Source organism: Sinocyclocheilus anshuiensis, unplaced genomic scaffold, assembly GCF_001515605.1.
Source record: "Sinocyclocheilus anshuiensis isolate Anshui unplaced genomic scaffold, SAMN03320099.WGS_v1.1 scaffold4, whole genome shotgun sequence".
NCBI classification, from domain to species: domain Eukaryota; kingdom Metazoa; phylum Chordata; class Actinopteri; order Cypriniformes; family Cyprinidae; genus Sinocyclocheilus; species Sinocyclocheilus anshuiensis.
Window position 1 is genome coordinate 1,480,439 of NW_015554075.1, and position 20,955 is coordinate 1,501,393.

At 36.0% G+C, this 20,955-nt stretch overlaps 3 protein-coding genes across 7 annotated transcripts; all 3 read right to left on the reverse strand.

The window, feature by feature from the left end:
* Positions 1-6: 6 nt before the first annotated feature.
* LOC107668920 (histone H3.v1-like) lies at positions 7-850 on the reverse strand (the record flags this gene model as incomplete). Its single annotated transcript, XM_016460976.1, has 2 exons — positions 7-588; positions 692-850. Coding segments are annotated over 2 exons (267 nt in total), but the record flags the coding sequence as incomplete, so codon positions are not given.
* Positions 851-1,794: 944 nt separating this feature from the next.
* On the reverse strand, positions 1,795-6,571 carry hnrnpc (heterogeneous nuclear ribonucleoprotein C). 5 transcript variants are annotated; one of them, XM_016461009.1, is made up of 9 exons: positions 6,447-6,571; positions 5,514-5,632; positions 5,114-5,379; positions 4,963-5,035; positions 4,801-4,854; positions 4,550-4,722; positions 4,240-4,353; positions 2,162-2,298; positions 1,795-2,037 (listed from the first exon to the last, which is right to left on the reverse strand). In XM_016461009.1, exons 2-9 carry the CDS (start codon positions 5,516-5,518, stop codon positions 1,930-1,932), a joined length of 930 nt encoding a protein of 309 aa, XP_016316495.1. In that variant the 5' UTR covers positions 5,519-5,632; positions 6,447-6,571; the 3' UTR covers positions 1,795-1,929. The 5 variants fall into 5 exon arrangements, with proteins under 5 accessions (XP_016316495.1, XP_016316494.1, XP_016316493.1 ...); XM_016461008.1 differs by having other exon boundaries at positions 5,514-5,635; XM_016461007.1 differs by having other exon boundaries at positions 5,514-5,653.
* A 2,207-nt stretch (positions 6,572-8,778) lies between these two features.
* Positions 8,779-20,178, reverse strand: LOC107668937 (DDB1- and CUL4-associated factor 8-like). Its single transcript, XM_016460999.1, has 13 exons — positions 19,893-20,178; positions 19,033-19,102; positions 18,549-18,635; positions 17,011-17,642; positions 15,958-16,098; positions 15,458-15,552; positions 14,061-14,171; positions 13,736-13,866; positions 13,514-13,621; positions 13,247-13,377; positions 13,033-13,152; positions 10,883-10,999; positions 8,779-10,548 (listed from the first exon to the last, which is right to left on the reverse strand). Exons 2-13 carry the CDS (start codon positions 19,067-19,069, stop codon positions 10,441-10,443), a joined length of 1,818 nt encoding a protein of 605 aa, XP_016316485.1. The 5' UTR covers positions 19,070-19,102; positions 19,893-20,178; the 3' UTR covers positions 8,779-10,440.
* Positions 20,179-20,955: the final 777 nt, after the last annotated feature.

Below are 20,955 nucleotides of genomic sequence, written 5' to 3' on the forward strand. Positions count from 1 at the left end.
CTTTTCGGCTCTCTGTAATAAAGAAGCCACTCAAGTTTCCCCCTTCTAAAATACAAATTTTATCTTTGTTCACAGAAAAAAAATATCCCATAAGACACTTGGGGCAAACGGGGATCAGGCCAGTTTCATTCTGAGAATACATAATGGACATATTCTGCTAGTGAAAAATAAAAACCTCTCAGGTTCAAGTCAGAATGATTAAAAATAACTAGTGAAAGTAATGGTTTCTGTTGTTTGAAACCAGATGTTTGTCTCCATCAAGGTTGAGGGACACTTCAAAAGCCTGAAAAGATGTCATGCTAACATTAAAAATAAACTGACATCAGTGAAACTGATGTAACTGTAGTGTCAGTTATTATAAGATTGCAGGCATCTACATCATAACAGACAAATTTTCTCAAGTCTGGCTTCAACCTTTCAAAAGAACGGAAAGGGCTGAAATTTGAGCGTGTGTCTCGTATCTCTGGTGTTTAAAACAACCTATGAGACGTTGCCATTAATGCGGTCACCATCATCTTCCCCTTCTTCATGCTCACCCTCTTCCTCCTCTCCCTCCTCTTCTTCATTCTCTCCTCCCTGGCTTTTAACCTGAGAAGAACAAATAAAAGGCTTGTTTATATATCTGTACAGTATCCAGCACCAATTACAACACAACCTCTATCATTTTGCACATGGATTTTTTTACACATACCTCTTCCTCCTCCTCCTCCTCCTCCTCTTCCAACAAATCTCTCTCCTCCTCAGAATCATTTATCTCTTGCTCTTCCCGCTCTCTGTCTTTCTTGCTGGAATGCTGAAGGGAGGAAGCCTCACCCACTTCTGCCTTCACACTTTTCCCCTCTGAGGGAAAAAAACACGCATAAACAATAAATATAACAATTGGTAATAATAATTATATATTTGTCTTGAACTATAACTTTAAGCACCACATCAGCATATTAGAATGGTTTCTGAAGGATCATGTGAAAGATCACTGAAAGTAAGCCCTATTGAAAAGTCAGTTTTTTTTTTTTAAGTTTTAAAAATAAGTTTTGGCAAAATGGTGTTTTAAATAATTTACAGGGCTTTCAGTCGATTAAAATTTATCATCTAATTAATTACGTGTTGATTAATTAATCTAATTGTGAAAATACCCTCAAAAGATTATTTAAAGCTATTTTTTGTGTTAAATGAGAAAGTATTAAGTACACATTACAAATAGTAACTTTAGAAAGAAATATTTTATTTGATTCAACATCAAATGTAACGATTAGGCTACAACGGCCCAACATGAACTGTGGAACATAAAAGAAGATAATTTGAGAAACATCTCAAATGTTTCTTTTTTTTTTTTCTTTCAAACAAAAATGTAATTTAATATTTTATTGAAATCTTCCTGTAGAATTATTCAGAAACAAGGTAATATAAAAAAAGACAGGTAAATACAAACATGGATGTTTCCTGGAAGCTTCTCGGCTCTCTGTAATAGAGGAGCCACTCAAGTTTCCCCCTTTTAAAATTCAAATTTTATCTATGTTCACAGAAAAAAAAAAAAATCCCATCAAGACACACAGGGCAAACAGGGATCAGGCCAGTTTCACTCGGAGAATACATAATGGACATATTCTGCTAGTGAAAAATAAAAACCTCTCAGGTTCAAGTCAGAATGATTAAAAATAACTAGTGAAAGTAATGGTTTCTGTTGTTTGAAACCAGATGTTTGTCTCCATCAAGGTTGAGGGACACTTCAAAAGCCTGAAAAGATGTCATGCTAACATTAAAAATAAACTGACGTCAGTGAAACTGATGTAACTGTAGTGTCAGTTATTATAGGAGTGCAGGCATCTACATCATAAGACAAATCTTTCAAAGACTGGCTTCAACCTTTCTAAAGAACAGAAAGGGCTGAATTTTGAGTGCGTGTCGCGTATCCGTGGTGTTTAAAACAAGCTATGAGTCGTCGCCATTAATGCTGTCACCATCATCTTCCCCTTCTTCATGCTCACCCTCTTCCTCCTCTCCCTCTTCTTCTTCATTCTCTCCTCCCTGGCTTTTAACCTGAGAAAGACAAAACAAAGCTTGTTAGTGTATCTGTGCAGTATCCAGCACCAATTACAACACAACTTCCATCATTTTGCACATGGCCGTTTTTTTTTTTTTGTTTTTTTTTTTTTACACATACCTCTTCCTCCTCCTCTTCCAACAAATCTCTCTCCTCCTCAGAATCATTTATCTCTTGCTCTTCCCGCTCTCTGTCTTTCTTGCTGGAATGCTGAAGGGAGGAAGCCTCACCCACTTCTGCCTTCACACTTTTCCCCTCTGAGGGAAAAAAACACGCATAAACAATAAATATAACAATTGGTAATAATAATTATATATTTGTCTTGAACTATAACTTTAAGCACCACATCAGCATATTAGAATGGTTTCTGAAGGATCATGTGAAAGATCACTGAAAGTAAGCCCTATTGAAAAGTCAGTTTTTTTTTTTTAAGTTTTAAAAATAAGTTTTGGCAAAATGGTGTTTTAAATAATTTACAGGGCTTTCAGTCGATTAAAATTTATCATCTAATTAATTACGTGTTGATTAATTAATCTAATTGTGAAAATACCCTCAAAAGATTATTTAAAGCTATTTTTTGTGTTAAATGAGAAAGTATTAAGTACACATTACAAATAGTAGCTTTAGAAAGAAATATTTTATTTGATTCAACAAATTTATTACACGTTCAGGCTATAAAGGCCTAAAATAAACTATGGAACATAGAAGATAATTTGAGAAACATCTATTTTTTTTTTCGTTCATGCAATGGAAGTCATTGGTAACCAAAACAGATTTGTTACCAACAGACTTAAAAATACCTTATGAGTCATTCATTCATTCAAGCGGCTGATTCATTCAGGAATTCAGTAAATGGCTCACTTTATGAATGGGCTTTTGAATCAGTAGGTACGTTTACATGGACACTTTTTGCTTCCATCGGAATGAATTCATTCTGATTAATGAATCCGAACGTAGTGTTTACATGAACGTTAAATAAAGTGATCGGGTTGATATGCGCGTATGTCACAAGCTTCTAATCGGATTTAATCTTTTGACATGCGCACACTGCATGAATATACAGTTTCCCGCTGTTGTCACATACGGTTTTAAAAAGCACATGTGATATTTATCTACTTCGGGTCCTAATTAGGCGACGACCAGCACATGAACTTTTGTGCAGTGCTGCTTACTTTATAAAGCAGTAAAAGTGCCCCTTTCTGCACCCAAAACCAGTTGTCTGTTGATGAGAGTCTTAAACAAGGACTGGTGGGACATTGTGCTGCTCCACTTCACAGACGCTGAGTGAAAGGGGAGTTTTATAGTGACTAGACACTCATTTATGTCACTTTATTCACCAGGAAGAACAGTGTCATACGTCATTACACTATTTCTACGTCACTGCACATGCGCAGTACTTTCCAGTTTCGGTTTTCAATCCGATCAAGTGTTTACATGTCCTCTCGCTTGGATTACAAAACGAATAAACCACCCCTTACAATCCGATCGAAATTTTAGTCGGATCTGGCCAATTCAATCCGATTGACGTGGTTACATGTGACTTTTTTTTTATTCTGATTCTAGTCCCATTACAATCAGATTAGTAGGGTCCATGTAAACGCAGCTATTGGTTCACCTGAGTCGTTTAAAACGCGGATTCATTCAGAATCACTGCTGTGTTGCTCACAGACGCACAATAGTTCTGCTGTGGCTTTATAGCTAATATTTTTGTTGCCAAACTGAGCAAAAACAGACAATATTGTGTTTAAAATATATGACACAATATTAAATTATTTACTGAACTTTTGCGTAAAATCACATTTGGGACAAATGTCACTTGTCATATGATATAATTTAAATATGAGACAAAAACTCATACAGGAGCATTTTTGCCCAAATATCTTGAATTATAGGGCATAACTGCATTTATGGAGTTGTTGCCCTGCATCATATCAAAGTCCCTTTCTATAGTTTTTGACCATATTTGTCAACTGTATGAAATGTAAGATGACGTACAGGCCTGTGGGCGGGGCCAGTGCATTAACTGCGTTAAAATATTTTAATCGCGTTATTTTTTCATAACTAATTAAGTTAACATGTTAAACTGACAGCCCTAATCATTTACAACATTTTTTGGAATACTGATGGTCTGGGCCCATTTTGACATTTTCTGGTGACCCTTCTACAAAATCTTTGGGGGAAATCATGAAGAATGTTACCAGATTTCTTGTTGTGGTTTTTCTCCATCCTGTCCAGATTCTGCAGAAGATAGTCAACCTTGTGTTTGATTTGAGCAAGCTCTCTCTTAATAGTTTGAAGGTCATCTGCTTTCACTGAAAAAAACAAAAACAAAACCTGAATGCATGTAAAAACTGACAAGCCAACTAAGGTCAAAAATGTAAAATGAGAAAAGACAGACAAATGACAAGCAGACAAAAATCAATCAATGTTTATTTTTAATGCATTTGTCACTGACAAATTAACATGAACCCCTATAGTGAGGGAGAATAATTAAAAAAAGGCACTGACAGGTTCGAGAAGACATCCGTTGGCTGCTCTTGGATGAAGTGGAAAAGCTGGACTTGGCGCGGCGGCTGGTTCCCCCACTCACACTGACCCGCGGACGTTTGGAAGGGATCACAGCCCGTGAGAGAGGTGGTGGTGGTGGTGGAGCGGGCACACGGGAAGGGTATGAATACATTCTGCACAACACAAAGCAGATTGAAAAGTCAGCACACATTTATAAATCCACACTGGCACAGTGTTTGTGCAGATCTTACCTGTCATAGTAATCTCTCTGGAAATCATAATCAAGCTCGAAAGTAGAACTACTGCTGGAAAGAATTAAGAAGATGATTAGAGATTTTGGCAACAAAACAATTGCTAATTTAAATAAAACAATAAAATGGGTGAAAATACATAAGAAGAAATGTTTTCCTTACCTGTACATATCTCCGGCCGATCGCTTTGTTGTATTTGACCTGTGAGGTTTGGGCTCTCCTGCCAAATTAATATCTGATGGAAAGACAAGGTGATTGCTCAATTAAGAGGGAAAATATTAAGATAGCCTATGATTCTTTTTAATGTCCTCACCAAGCACTTGTCCAACAAACATCCGGCCGTCCTCTCCTGCTACAGCCGCTCGTGCGTTCCTCTCGTTGGCGAACTGGACGAAGGCGTAGCCCTTGTGCACAGAGCAGCCAACAATCTTGCCGTATTTGCTAAAAATGGCTTCAACATCTGCCTTGGTAACCAGCATAGTGTTCAAGTTCCCGATGAAGACTCTTGAATTCAGGGACCGTGGGTCTGTCTTATTTGTGACATTGCCGGCCATCAGCTGACTAGTGCTGGGAGAACGACTAGGGCAGGAATAAGAAGGAAGAAACATTAGTATATTTCCAAAGGGAAGGCAATACTATTCCTAAATCACTTATATTCAGAAATCACACTCAATATTTGACATGGAAAGAAAGTGTTGATGACTGTGACTCACTCCATGGCGTCGGTACAGCGCAGTTGTCTGTTTGTCAATGTGAGCAGGCCGAAGTGTAGATTGATCTCAGCCAAAACGACAATACCAGCACTCAACCAGTGAGCAGCACCTCCAACAGCCTCCTGTGGTGGTAAAATTGGCTTAAAATTGAGATAACAATTAGACACAACATTAAAATTGGACATGGTTAGTTTGGTTTTAATCAATGCACTTCTGTTTTCAAATAGATGTGCACCAACAACTCATTGGATGCTACAAACGCTGAATTGCTGGCAATATGCAGCTGCTTTCCAGTCTTAGGATACAGTACATTCTATCAATGGAATTCAAAGGAAGAATTTTACAATTTTAATCTCAGATATCTTAAAGTGAAATGTTTATAAAAAAAAGCCCAAAATACAAACATATACTTAAAGACTACTATTAGTATACAGGGTGGTCTTGTACTGTGCGTTAATTTAAAAAAAGAAAGGAAATGATTGGAAAACATTTGGCTTCATTGTTCAAAAAACGAATACAACAGACTACAGATATGATACAATATCGGCAAATCTTTAACTTTGACCTAAAAATCCCCAGCGCGACCAGAGATGCAGTGCTGTTTGGGTTTCTGTGCTTGTGGTCGCGATATCACAACGAACAATACAATAAAACGTGAATGTTCGTATTTATCCCGCCGCAACAACGGGGTTTGGTTTCTTTTCATAGAAATAATTGATGCAAGGCATCGCGACTCAACAAAACCAAACACACGTGCAGAGATCCGTGAAATGTGAAAATCCTCGTAGTAGACAAAGAGGACAGACCGCACTGCATAGAGCGCTGCTCGGCCTAAACACTCAAGAGGGCGGCGGTATAACGGATCTTTCCGTAAATGCACGAAAAATAAGCAATGGTCATTGCTGAAAAAAAAAGAATACAAAACCTACTCACCGAATATTTAAAATGCGTTATTTGAGAAGCATCAATATTCTTACACTGCCTGCCAAGTAATAGAAGTAGTCAATCTGCGACGACATAAAAGCTGTCCACACATTTTTCAAGTTAAAAGTCATCAGTTTTATTTTTGTAATACCCCCCCCCCCATTCTTGAAATGAAAAAAAAAGACTATATTAAGTTTAATGTTTTAACGAGTGATTTTAAGCCGCCGTTGTGCCAACTGACTAGTGAGTAAAGGCTTGTATTTTGAAAGAATCAAGACTTTTCGAGACGCATCGCGCGCCTTTCACACATACAGGCGTTCATAAATTGGATCAATGACATTTAAATTGGTGGTCATGGGAAGTGTTTATGTTTCGGTTTTTTATTTTACATTTTTATTTTTGGGTATGTAGCCTACTATGACTGTCAATGGTATTATAACGATATATATTACTATCATATGGACAATAATTTGTTGCCAGAGGAGGATGGGCTCCCCAGTTGTCTTGTTTTTCTCAAGATTTTTCTCTGTAATACCTAAACATCGTATACAGGTTTTTATACAGGTTTTGGCTTGGTCACTGGGGAATTAAGAGATTTTGAAGTCTCTAAAATGATTTCTTGTAAAGCTGAATGATTATATCACTGGGACGTACATTTCTGTGAAGTTGCATTAAAACTATGTATTATGAAAAGCATATGACCTAAACATGATATGACTTAAACATCAGTGAACAGTACATTAGTCCCGTGAACCTTTTTCGTATAACATTTTCCTCTTTGTACTCCTCGAAACTATGGACATAAAAAGCAACACACTATGAATTTTCCTGAAAATCAAATGGGCCAGGAGAATTTAAACAACTTATTATGCAAATTACTAGAATTCATTATTTAATTATAATAGTCTTTTATAAGATTGATATGCATGCAAAAAAATCTCAGATACAGGTGCATCTCAATAAATTAGAATGTCGTGGAAAAGTTCATTTCAGTAATTCAACTCACATTTCACAATTTGAGTTGAATTATTGAAATAAATGAACTTTTCCATGACATTCTAATTTGAGATGCACCTGTATTGCAAGTAAGATTTGCAGCCGGTCTTGTATTTTCTTTTTTCCTTTACATTTTATTTTCAAAAAAATACTGCTCCACAAACGTTAAAGTTAAATTCTTGAACTGTTCAAAAGCAAGAAAATTTCTTTCTGTAGTTTAATTTAATTTTTATGCTCTTAGAAGAACTTCATTCCAAATAATAGCATTGACTAGTATAAGCTTAATAATACCAGAGAAAACAGCACTAGTGTAATAGTATTCACAATTTACAAGCAAGTCAGCTACATTAGTTAACATAAGCAATTAACACTTCTACAGCATTTATTAGTAAATAAATGTTGATTTAAATACCTTTTGAATCAAAAGTTCTCTTAACATTAGAAACTGTAATCTAACATCAATGAACATTTTGTATTTTATTAACGAACATAAATTCTATAAAATACTTTGTTCATTGTGATTGTGTAGCTAATGCATTAACTGATGTTAAAGTTAATGTGTCCTTATTATAAAGTCTTTTTTTTAGATTTTGATCACATGGTTTTATGCTAAATAATTAAATGTCATGACTGTACATGATATGTCCCCTAATAGGCAATTTTGGATTGTTTGTGGAAAACATATATAATAGAAATAAATTGTGTAATTTATTTTCTGTCTTAACCACAGGTTGCACAAATAGTGAAAGAGAATACAAGTATCTGTTACCATCCATACAACTAATTAAATAGCACTAATTAATACATAAACTATGATTACATAATGATTGGCCTTAAGTAGGTTACACAGAAAATTAATTCCTCCTGTATTTATAGTAAATAAAGGCACTTGGTCAGAAACAAAAGAACAGATTTTTCTCTCTTTTTTTACTGCACAATCCGTACATGTTGTCTGAACTGAACTGAAAGAACACAATATTGCAGCGTGGGTTAACTCAGATCAAAAAAAAAAATACATGCCAGTGATAGGACATTTTGAGCAGACAAGTGAGAATGAGAAAATGAACATTAACAGAGACTAATGCTTTTAATTTCAGTGACAATTAGGGTTGTAATCCAACAAAAAGAAAGAAAGAAAGAAAAAAAATATATCAAATGTTTCCATTGATTTAAAAGTATTTTGTCTCATACAATATAAACCTCTGCGTCAAATACCAATTAAATTTAGACACCCTTTGAAAGAGTAAGTGTTGAAGATTTTTACAGGTTTTTAATATTTATATATATATATATATATATATATATATCTTTATATATTTGTATATACATATAGTCATTTAAGTTATTATTCTCATACAAAAAGAGAAAAGTTGATACTTCATTCCCCTCACAGAAGAAGGAAAAAAGGGGCCAAGTAATTCAAGCTCCTTACCCCTCCCTGCGTACCCCACAAGTGCTATCCCTCCCCTGCCATTGACCCATCCTTCTGAAATTAATCATTCCTTTCCACATGCAAGTCTCAACAGGCCACAGTCCGTCCATGTTTGCTCTTAACCAGCTGAATCCAAATACTGACAAAGAACAGACACCATTTTTATGAAAAATGGGTTGTGAGGGCTTAGCCTTTCTCTGGCAAACACAGGACATCCTGCTACATTTGATCCTCGCCATATAGTTAGGCAAAGATCTTGAGGATGCGTATTCAAACAAAAGACAAAGGAAGAAACATGTATTCAACAAATCACTGGCTCGGAGCACATCATCGTCTTTGCTCTCAATTTTTACGAGATAGGGCTGAGAAGACGACTGTAGTCCGTGGAGAGTTACATTTTCAGCCATTAGGAATTTCTACAAGAACTCCATCCAGTATCTCCACCCAAGTGCAAATCCCAAAACCAAAGAGCTGGTGTCAAATCTCTATTCAATTTAAAAGTCCACAGTAAATTTGGGGAATTGCAGGGCAAAAAAAAACACTAAATTAGCAAAATTAACACATTTAATACAAGTATTGCATGCCCCCTAAGCGCACACTCGTCTTAGAGGTTCAAAACTCAAAGCAGATCCCTGATTAAAGTGCACTCCGTAGCATGGGAGAGAGAGAACGGAGCAAAGCAGCCAGCTCTGGAACCAGATTAAGTAGCTCTGGCTCATCTTGTGTCTTCAGTCAGATCTAAGAGAGCATGATTGACCTCAAGAAAATTTGCTGTGCCTGGCTTCAGCAAACACACACACACACACACAGGAGAAGAGATCAAAGACAAGACAGGATTGGACAGCCAGACAGCTCATGACAGTCTATCACTGCGATGAACAAAGATTGCAATCCAAAAATAACAAACGTCAGCTCAGTCTTACATAGAGACGTAAGCAGTTCAGATCACTGGAGAAAACTGATGAGGCCAGTAAAAGATGGTGCTGGTTTTTAGAACAAGTAACACTCATCCTCTCAGTAATCTGCATAAGGACCGGCTTTGAGTGTCCGTACTGTCCTGTCATGCTGCGGACACATCGCTGTGAAAGAAAAGCTTCAAGTGGGACTGTTTACTACAGCACAGATGAGAAATTTCCTCTTCTGCGCCTCACGACTGCTGCAGCAAAATGCTGCTTCTAAAATTCGTGGTTGTTGATAAAACAGTAGAGGTGATATTTCTCGATCACCGGCTGTATTCTTCCTTGTGATACGCTGTAAAACTGGGAATGAAATGCGCCAGTGTCCAAGTTCATGTAAAATCAGAGTGGTTAACTGCATGTGTGGTTGCAAATATATCAAAAATACGAATCTCAGTATCAGTTCTTCCCCTAGTGATGTAATTTGTGTGTGTGGAGCATAAAGCCAGATTTCAGTCGTTTCCCTCTCCCTTACACTGTGTGTATGTATATATAAAGCTGTGTGTGTGTTTGTTGCTGGCCTTTCAGTGTCTATTTGTGTACCAGTGGGTTACTAGTATGTATGTGCTTAAATATATGGCAAAGAGCATGTGTGTGTGTGTGTGTGTGGGTGTGTGGTTCAGGAGGACATGCACTGCACATGGTCTGGCCCTCCTTCTTCATCGGAGGAATCTGGCGAGCTCCAAGATTCGTCTGTGTCGCCCTCTCCTCCCTCCCCTCGCCGGGCCTACAAGGGGCAAATCATTGAGAAGCTATCAGTGTATAGTTTTTTTAATGGCTATGAAGAGATCAGATCATGTAGGATGAGGTTAGGTTCTTTTCTGACAGTTAAACCGATAGTTTGAAGAAGCATTGCAAGGATATTCTATTTATAGTTTGAAAACGCATCAATAGTAGGTTAAGTGTAGGAGGGAACAAAAACGCTACCATTTGAGTGATTTCAATTTTAGATAGCAGCATGTTGCTTTGCACAAAGTAGAAAGCACTGTATCTTTAATACATAGAAATGGACTGGACTATATATTGGTAATGAAAATGATCCTAGAAATGCAAGTTCTCACCCGCTGAGGTCTACGGTTTCTCATGTGTCTCATTAGGAACCAGAGGAGCTGTGTGTCATACTGGTCACCATGACGAACACTGTCTTCATCCCGTTCTCGCTTGTTCTTCTTCATTACCTAAATAGCCATGATAAAATATAAAACATTTGTTTTATTGCTTTTACCAAAAATATTTATTCACCTGTTTAAGTTTGCACTCAAAGTTTGTACACAATTTTTTGGGTTTTTGAAAGATATTTCTTCCAACCAAGGCTACATTAATTAACCAAAAATGCAGTAAAAATGTAATACTGTGAAATAGTATTACAATTTAAAATAACAGTTTCCTAATTTATTTATATGTGATGGCAAAGCTGAATTTTCAGTTTTCAGTGTCACATGATCCGTCAGAAATCTTATATGCTGATATGATACTCTGGTATCTTTTTATTATCAATATTTTTGAGGAAACCATGATACTTTTTCCAGGATTCTTTCAATAAAAGGTCAAAAGAACAGCATTTATTTGAAATGGAAATCTTTTGTAAACATGTAAAAGTATTTAATGCTACTTTCAATCAATTTAATGCATCCTTACTGAATAAAAAGTATTAATTTATTTTTAATTAAATTAAAATATATAAATAAATAAATGTGTGTGTGTGTGTGTGTGTATATATATATATATATATATATATATATATATATTTGTGTTCTACTGAACAAACAAAGTCACCTACATCTTGGATACCCTGGGGGTAAGCAGATAAACATCAAATTTTCATTTTTGGGTGAACTATCCCTTTAACTCTAAAAACAGTGAACACGAATAAAGGAGCTAAACGCGTATGATTTTTCTAAGAACGAGAGTAGCACTTTCCATATTTCTAGCATATCAAATGCTGAACATTTTATGAAATAAACCAAATGTGTCACTGAATTATGCTTCATTTTCATTCTTACCCCCATGTGGTCAGACACCAGCAAAGCATTCATAATAAACTGAAAATCAAACATTTAAAGCTCATAGTGTGCAGTGATGGTAAAATAGTAACAATACTTCACATCAATGTATGTTATAATTGGTGATATGAATGAAAAAGCTAATTATAAAAATAAAAAAAAAACACTGACTGTCACGATTTGCCAGTGTTTTAAAGCCTGCATGAATGTTATGTACGCAAAAAAACAAAAATGTAATTTAATATTTTATTGAAATCTTCCTGTAGAATTATTCAGAAACAAGGTAATATAAAAAAAGACAGGTAAATACAAACAAGGATGTTTCCTGGAAGCTTCTCGGCTCTCTGTAATAGAGGAGCCACTCAAGTTTCCCCCTTTTAAAATTCAAATTTTATCTATGTTCACAGAAAAAAAAAAAAATCCCATCAAGACACACAGGGCAAACAGGGATCAGGCCAGTTTCACTCGGAGAATACATAATGGACATATTCTGCTAGTGAAAAATAAAAACCTCTCAGGTTCAAGTCAGAATGATTAAAAATAACTAGTGAAAGTAATGGTTTCTGTTGTTTGAAACCAGATGTTTGTCTCCATCAAGGTTGAGGGACACTTCAAAAGCCTGAAAAGATGTCATGCTAACATTAAAAATAAACTGAACTGACGCAGAACCTTTGAGCAGTAATTTACATACAGGGTTGGCTAAAAAACAAATCAAAGCATTATATATTTTAATATTTAATTCTTGCCAATTTCTATGAAATTTTCAGACCCAGAAATTATCATTTTAAATATTTTAAGGTTTTCAACACTATCAGATTAAAAGGGTCATAACGTACACATTGAGTTCAATTTTGAAAATATGCTAAAAATTCAGCTGTGCCATCAGAGGAATAAATTACACTTTGAAATATATTAAAATAGAAACAGTTGTTGTAAATAGTAGTAGTAGTAATAATAATATTTCATAGTACTATTTTACTTTTTTTGATCAAATAAATGCAGCCTTGGTGAGCAAGAGAGACTTAAAACATAAAAAAAATCTCCCAATTTTATTTTTAAGGGTAGTGTAAATCTGACACAAATGAAGTGCACTAAATTTTATGTGAGATGCATTGTAGGATAACATCTTTCATAGCACAGTGTGTATATATATATATATATATATATATATAGTGTGGCGCAATATGTACTATATGTATAAAGTATACCTCTTTAAGTCCCTTTAGTGTTGTGGGATTCTCAGCAGTGGGTGCCCATAGCTTCACATCATGGTCCAAACCACTGGTGGCTAAACCTGGAAGATGAGGATGTGGCTCCAGACAGTTCACCTTAACACAGAAAGGGAGTATTATTTACGTAAGATTTTTTTCAAACCAGAAGTTCAATGATATAGTTCAATTTAGTGAAGTGACAGTGTCTTACCACTCCTCCCCGGTCTCCCTCCATAAACTGAACCACACGAGCAGAGTTCTTATCCCACAGGTAGATGTGTCCACAGTCACTGCCACTGACAACAAACTCACTACAGGGACCGTAAAAGTTAACTCCCTTCACTGAAGGAGGATTTTCCAATTGCAGATGGAATAAGAAAAAATGGGGCGAGGATTAAGAACTGGATTGTATTGGTTATAACATGCATGCAAATTGTGATGCAAGCACTATACTGCAATGAAATCAAATAGAAAGTACCTGTAGCATTGTTGCGGTGACCCTTGTATCTCCTGCGGTAATCTGCTCCATCACTGTGGCTGGAGTCAAAAAGGTAAATGTCCTCATCATTGTAACTTGCCAGCAGTTCTGAAAGACAGTTCAACAATGGCACACTTTGAATGTTGCTATAACAAGCCATGTAATGTAAAGCATGCAACCATACAATAATCCCATTCTGAGAGTTTTAAGTGTACATATTACCTGTGCCGTCATGGCTGTACACTAAACAGGTAATATTTGTTTTGGACTCGCTGGACACCAAGTGAGAGGGACAAAACTTCTTCAGCACACCATTATTATCGTGTTCATTTATTTTTCTCTGGTCATAGATCCTATCATATAAAGAGAGGAAGAGAGAGAAGCAGTGAATGATGCAGGACAATAGTTGCCCAGTCATGGTGCCTTTGGAGAAACAACTGTAACAAGTATAAAGTTTGACAGCAGTATCAGAAGCAGGTTGTGATAAAGACAGCAGCGTGACTTCTGTGCAAATGAGGTGATATATCAGCAATGATGTTTGTCTCACCTGACATACTGGTCTCTTCCACCTACAGCAAAGTGGTGTGTGTTGGCTGGATTCACGAAAATGGTGTAAAGCCCCACCTTCTTTTCACCTTCCTTCACCACCACCAGTTTGCTGAGAGATAAAAAAAAAAAAAAAAAAAAAAGATTGGTTAACATTATATGCTTCACATAGAATAAAAGTATGAAATGTATCCTATGAATCACACTATGTACTATCTACTCTAACTGCAATCTTACCTTGAAGAATTAAATAACATTTTTATAAGTTTGAGTGTAATGTTTTTGGGATCTAATGAGGAAGAATCTGATTGTTAAAACATTATAATTTATCTAACGTGACAAACCATTTTCTATTTCTTTCTACAGCAGACGTTCTTCATTGTTGGCCTTTTGGCCATTTTTATTTTTGTAGTATAGAAAAAAAAATATGAGAAGAGGGAAACAGGATTGCAAGCCAGAATATCAAACACATTCACTTTTAGGCTGCAGGATAAAAATGTCTAAAAAAAAGTTTGACAATCAGGGCTGATTTTAGGATTTCTAGGACCTAAGTATGAGCTGTTTTTATATGTAGCAAGTGTAAAAAGAGATCACATAATAAGATATTTTTAAGGGTAAGTAGACCAAATTTAGCCCCAATTAAGTGGGTCTAATGCTCTGAACCATTATTAAAATAGAATTCTAACAAAGGCTACATTTATTTGATCACAAATACAGTAAAAACAGTCATATTATGAAATAACTTTTCTATATGAATATATTTTAAAATGTAATTTCATTCTGTGATGGCAAAGCTGAACTTTCAGCAGCCATTCAGAACTGATTTGGTGCTCAAGATACATTTCTTATTAACATCACTGTTGGAAACATTTGTGCTGCTTAATATTTTTAAGGAAACTGTGATAAATCTTTTCAGGATTAAGGATTCAGGATAGAAAGAACAGCATTTATTTGAAACAGAAATATTTTGTAACATTATAAATGACTTTACTCACATTTTTATCAATATAATAAATCTTTCCTGAATACAGGCACTCATTGCTTTAAAAAAAAATCTTACTGACCCCAAACTTTGAACTGCTGGGTTTATCATCTTGTTATTAAATGCTACAGTTTTATAGCATCACTTCTCTGAGGAAGCATAATAATTAAGCCATTTCCATAAAACAAGCAATTAGCAGCATCTTCCACATTAAATAAAAACAACAGCTTGTGTATTGGAGGTGTTAAAAGTACCACTGTTAAGCAAGCCATATAATAACCTGTGACAAAAGCTTCCACTGACTCATCTAGCTGCTGACACAATTCTTTGTAGGATATCTAATCCTGCCCCTGCTCACTTGTGTCACTTTTCCTTCGGCAATCTTAGGGCTGTTTGTGACATGACTGTGCACTCACTTGGCAGGTCTGTCTAAACGCAGGTCAATGCCGAACACTACTGCATCTTCACCAGCGGAGAGGAAAGAGCAGGGAGAGTCTGGCTCCAGTGCAAGCTGAGAGAGGGAAAAAAGTATTTAATCACAAGCATTCCCATGTGACTCTTTTTATCTCTTGCAATAAACAAATAAAACATATCAGTTGTGATATTATATAGAAAAAAATGTTCTTTTTTTTTCCACCACGACATCATTGAATGCTTGATTCAGATTTTCCAAGCTGTTGATTAATGAATGTATGTAAAGCTCCAACTAGTCACAGATTTCAAACCTGTTTGGTTTGAGGTAACCAATGGAACAAGCAAGTTGAGAACAATTAATTTTTGAAAATTAATATACACGCCAGAATAATGGCCACAACTTGAAACACCATGGAGTTCTCATTATTTTTCAATAATGGGTCTGTCATAAATTATTTCTGTTAAATATACAATTAAACAAAACATTTATGGTTGATCATACCTTATGAGCTGCACCTTTGTGCTGAGCCACTCTTTTGGTGTTCTTGCAACGTTGTGTGGCAGAAAGCTCAGCCACTCTGATCTGTCCATCTCGGGCACACATGGCCAAAGTGGAGTCACCACTGTGTGGGAGGAACTTTGCCTGGGGACAGAATAATACAAAATAAAGAGGATGCATTGATTTAAATGTATACATTTTAAAATCTTCTTCTGGACATCTGAAACTAAGATTTAACACCTTTAGTGGATCCACACAAAAAGAGGTTTCTGGCTAACAACAACAACCCAATAAAAAAAGAAAGAAAATAACAAATAAGACAGCAGCTAAACCACTGATGTGGTTTTACGGTGCTTATTTTAATAACAATCACATTCTAAACACTTCTAAAGTACACCACTGTTCAAAATTTTGGGATCAGTACAATTTATATGGAAATTAATAACTTTTCAGTTAGGATGCATTAAATTGATCAAAAGTGACAGTAGAGACTTTGTTACAAAAAAACATATTTTAAATAAATACTGTTCTTTTGAACTTTCTATTAATAAAGGAATCTTGAAAAAAATACTGTTTCCACAAAAATATTAAGCAGCACAATTGTTTAAAACATGAATAATAAGAAATGTTTCTTGAGCACCAAATCAGCATATTAGAATGATTTTTGAAGAATTATGACACTGATGACTGGCATAATGACGGCTGAAAATTCAGCTTTCCAATCAAAGGAAGAAATTACACTTTAAATATATTAAAATAGAAAACAGTTCTTGTTTTTAATTATATTTCCCAATATTATCCAATAAATGCAGCCTTGGGACGTCTTTCAAAAACATTAAAAACTTACTTTTTTTAAACAAACTTTTGAACAGCAGTGTTACAGTAGAGGTTAAAGGAACTGTTTTTGAAAAATTTGCAATTATTTTCTAACAAGATAACGTTTGCCATCAGTGACCTTAAATTCGGAGCGCCACAGCAATGTGCCAATTTTTTTATCAAAATGCAAAGATTTCAGAGCTTCAGACAACTGCAGTCAGCTGAACTGCACTTGTTCACCTGAAAGACATTGCTCTTATGTCCACTGTCAAACTCCAGCTCTGCCCTTCTGCTAGCCCAGTCCCAGATTACCACGCGGAGGTCATCGCTACCGGAAGCCAGGCGAGTGCCAGAGGGGTTAAAGTGGAGGGTGTTCACGCAGCCCGTGTGTCTCTCCAGACGGCCCTGCAGTTCCAGCCTCTGCACTAGACCTCGCGCCCCACACACCCTCCTCACAAACTGATGCGAATCACGGCCGATCTCTCGGGCACGCAGCGACGGGACCGCGCACCACGAAGGTCGACTCAGGTCCCGCAGGTCTGCTCCCAGCCACGCTTCCATGGCTTGCTCATCTTCTTCCTCAGCATCCTCTTCCTCCTCCTCTTCTTCATCGTCGTCATCTGAACTGGAAGAGTGGCGTGTGGCTCCACCACTGGGTCGATTCCTCTTCCTGGCGGATCTCTTACTTTCATCTTTTCCCCTCTCTCTCTGCCCCCCTCCCTCACTCTCTCCTTCTTCAGTGAGAGAGTACAGACCACTGCCATCCATGCTGTCGGTGTCCTCCTCTTCTCCTGGTCCCTGCTTCTGCTCAGAGTTTGCCAACGCTCTGTCCTGACCATCCTCACTTCCCTCTGGGACTGAACTCAAATTTGCTGTCAAGAGAAATCTTGAACAATTAGTGGAGCAAATGCTTATTTACATATCCTGCTGTCAAGGTGACTCCAACATTATCTAAGAATACACAACAGTTCATGATTTTAAGTCAAGTCAAGTCAAGTCTGCTTTATTGTCAATTCTTCCACATGTACAGCACATACACACAGAGAATTGAAATTGCATTACTCTCAGACCCTTGGTGCATACAGATAACACTAACAGTAGAACATAAATACAGATATACAGATTAAATATAAAATACAACTATACAAATATACAAATAAGGTAAAATGTAAAAAAATATATAAAAAATAAAAATAAAAAAATATATATAAAGCAGCACACGCCAGATAGAGTGCAAACCAGTGAAGTAAACAACAGTGCAGATATAATGATTTGTAGTGCAAAAAGAGCTTATTTAGACTGATTAAAGTGACTGTGTGTGAGTATTTGGGAGGGGGGAGATTAAGGTGTGTTGGATGCATTAAAATGTTCAAAAGTGACAGTAAAGACACTTAAAATATTACAAAAGTATTCTATTTCAAATAAATGCTGTTGGTTTCCACAAAACTATTAAGCAGCACAACTGTTTTCAACATTGATAATAAAAATAAATGTTTTTTAAGCACCAAATTAGCATATTAGATGATTTCTAAAGGATAGTGTGACACTGAAGACTGGAAATTTAGGTTTGCCATCACATTAATAAATTACACTTAAAAAATACAAATGGAAAATAGTTATTTTAAATTATAACAATATTTTACTATATTACTGATCAAATAAATTACAGCCTTAGTGAGCACAAGAGATGTCTTTCAAAAGCATGAAACAAATCTTACTGACCACAAACTTATGAACAGCACTGTATATGACAGTTAGGACTCTATTTGTTTCCATACCTGAATCAGCACTGGTCTGGGCCTCTGGCGCTGCAGATGTATCTGCCTCCTCTCTTCCTTCTCCAGGTTCTGGATCATCAGAACCACCTGGTAAATCAAACCCCATACTTAAAAATTGGCTACTTTTGCCATCATCTAAATACATCAGAGATTACAAGCATTTCACCCAAGACTTTATTCACTCTCATGTCGCATTGACCCCAGTCCCAATTTTATTTTATTTTCTCCCATGAAGCACAAAATGAGACGTTAATAATAATGTCAGTGCAGCAGTTAGTGACTGAAATGTTGGTCTAATCCTCAGGAAAAGATCATATGAATTCAGAAGACAAGTAATAATGAGAATAAATTGCATGGACTTTTGTTACAATATTTCATGGCGATTTTTGAACCTAGGCATTCTGCCTAAGATCTTTTGTCTTTTATATTTGTATGACAATTTTCAGTTTTGGGTGAACTTGTACTTACTTCATGATTTACTTACCATTTAGGACATTGGATTTACCATCTGTATCGCACATTCTGTCTGACTGTCTCTTCTGACAGAAGAGACCCTATACAAATTAAAGAGAAAATGGCTTGCTTCAATCAATCACACACTGGATATTCACTAGATAACATTATTTTCAATACAAAAAATTTGATTTGAGGGTACTGTTAAAGAATGCTTGACAGATCACTTAACGATGGTATTTCATATAGCAAGTGATTACTAGAGGTCTGATTTAAAAGCATGTCTTCAAACGGATGAACATAAAAAGAGACATTACTGCCATTTTGACAGGTGCTGACCCCAGATAGTGACTGACAGGATCCCTGACATCGGCTAAAGGTGGCAAAATAAGCCTGCTTCTATAGTAAATAGCTAGTAAACACCTGCCTCTAATCGCAATACCCATGACATTACCCTTGTACAGTAACAATTGAGTCCAACTGCAGACGACCCTTAGATTGCAGCTTATAAATTGCAGTTTGTACATTAATGTTAATGCCACATAACAACTTGATAGTGCGCAGTAAACTGGCTGCGACTAGCTAGTGTGCTAACTAATCTTAGCAATTGCTTTTGTGGCATTACCCTGGTCAAAAATAGAAAAGCTGCTGGCTAATTTTGCAAGCGCACACGGATGTTGGCAGGCAAGTACTGTAGTTCTACAGTTTGAACAAAGAGAGAGATATTCTTAAGATTACAAAAACGTCCCGACGATGAAATATGGTGTAATGTGTCGTGCACGAAAAACACAAGTTCAACACGTCAGTTACGAGTGCTGACTCGAGCTGACAACATGTAAACATTGGTCGTTGCGAGAAAATGGAGAGCTAACTAGCGAGCGGTGGTGTTACCTCTACTGTAACGTTAGGCCCAAAGTCTCCGCACTTGTTAATCCTCTGCGCAGATTTCCCTTCCTTCAGCTTCGAGTCAAGCGCAAACAAAAGCTCGACACATTAGTGAGATGTGCCCTCAACACGCTCACGCACTGGCGATCCAAAAAACCCCGCAGTTTTAGGTCACGTTTTTGGTCGTGCCCGCAGTGTTTATGTTTTGGCTGATCTGCTTCGTTAGCACTTCTGTTTTTTTCCTTTCTCTTTCCTTTTTTCTCGCTTTCTTTTTCCGGCAAGACACTCGTTCTCCGGAAGTAGGTCTAGATCCACAAACAAAGCGGCGCTTAATATTACCATAGACTGTGTGAATATTACACTACACGCTGATAAATGTGATACATTATGTTCACTTTAAAAATACACAAACACACACACACTGTAACAATTTTTTTTTGTTCCCAATATTGATTATGAATACGCCATTTATGTTTATAATGATCATAATGAGATCAAAATACAACATAACACATTTATAATAATAATAATAATAATAATAATTCGAAAACAATTACAGAATTATTATTATTATTATTGTTGTTGTTGTTAGGCTATGATTATTATACCAATTGCATATTCACCATCAGTATTAAAAACAGCCTATTTATACCAGTAAAAGTATGGCTCAATGTCTGACCATGTCTGAAAATAGTATTTTAATTAAATAATGATAATAATCAAGAATGCAAATAAATCAATCAATAATGATGATGATGATGATAATAACAATAATGAAGTTTTTATAATATTTTAATAATCTTATGATTATAATTCATATACCAATTCATTAACAGTAATAAAAACAGCAACATAACCTGTTTATGCAGATAAAAATGTTGCTCAATATCTGATCCTATTTCATTTTATTTTCAAAATAATATTTACATTTTTTTTATTAATTAGGGCTAATGATCAAGAATGCAAATAATAATAATAAAATAAATGAAAAAATCATTAATAAAAACATTCAAATTTATTATAATTCTAGTACACTGACCAGAGAGAGAGAGAGAGAGAGGGAGAGAGA

What these genes read in the sequence shown, in the direction of transcription:
- hnrnpc (XM_016461005.1), bottom strand. Translation starts at nt 6,329, where the DNA reads ATGCAGTGCGGTCTGTCCTCTTTGTCTACTACGAGGATTTTCACATTT. An exon ending in CGCTGTACCGACGCCATGGA is followed by an intron (nt 5,380 to 5,513) that starts GTGAGTCACAGT and finishes TTCCTGCCCTAG; the next exon opens with TCGTTCTCCCAGCACTAGTC. An exon ending in TCGGCCGGAGATATGTACAG is followed by an intron (nt 4,855 to 4,962) that starts GTAAGGAAAACA and finishes AATTCTTTCCAG; the next exon opens with CAGTAGTTCTACTTTCGAGC.
- LOC107668937 (XM_016460999.1), bottom strand. Translation starts at nt 19,069, where the DNA reads ATGTGCGATACAGATGGTAAATCCAATGTCCTAAATG. An exon ending in ACAAAGGTGCAGCTCATAAG is followed by an intron (nt 15,553 to 15,957) that starts GTATGATCAACC and finishes TCCCTCTCTCAG; the next exon opens with CTTGCACTGGAGCCAGACTC. An exon ending in GAAACCGTAGACCTCAGCGG is followed by an intron (nt 10,549 to 10,882) that starts GTGAGAACTTGC and finishes TGCCCCTTGTAG; the next exon opens with GCCCGGCGAGGGGAGGGAGG.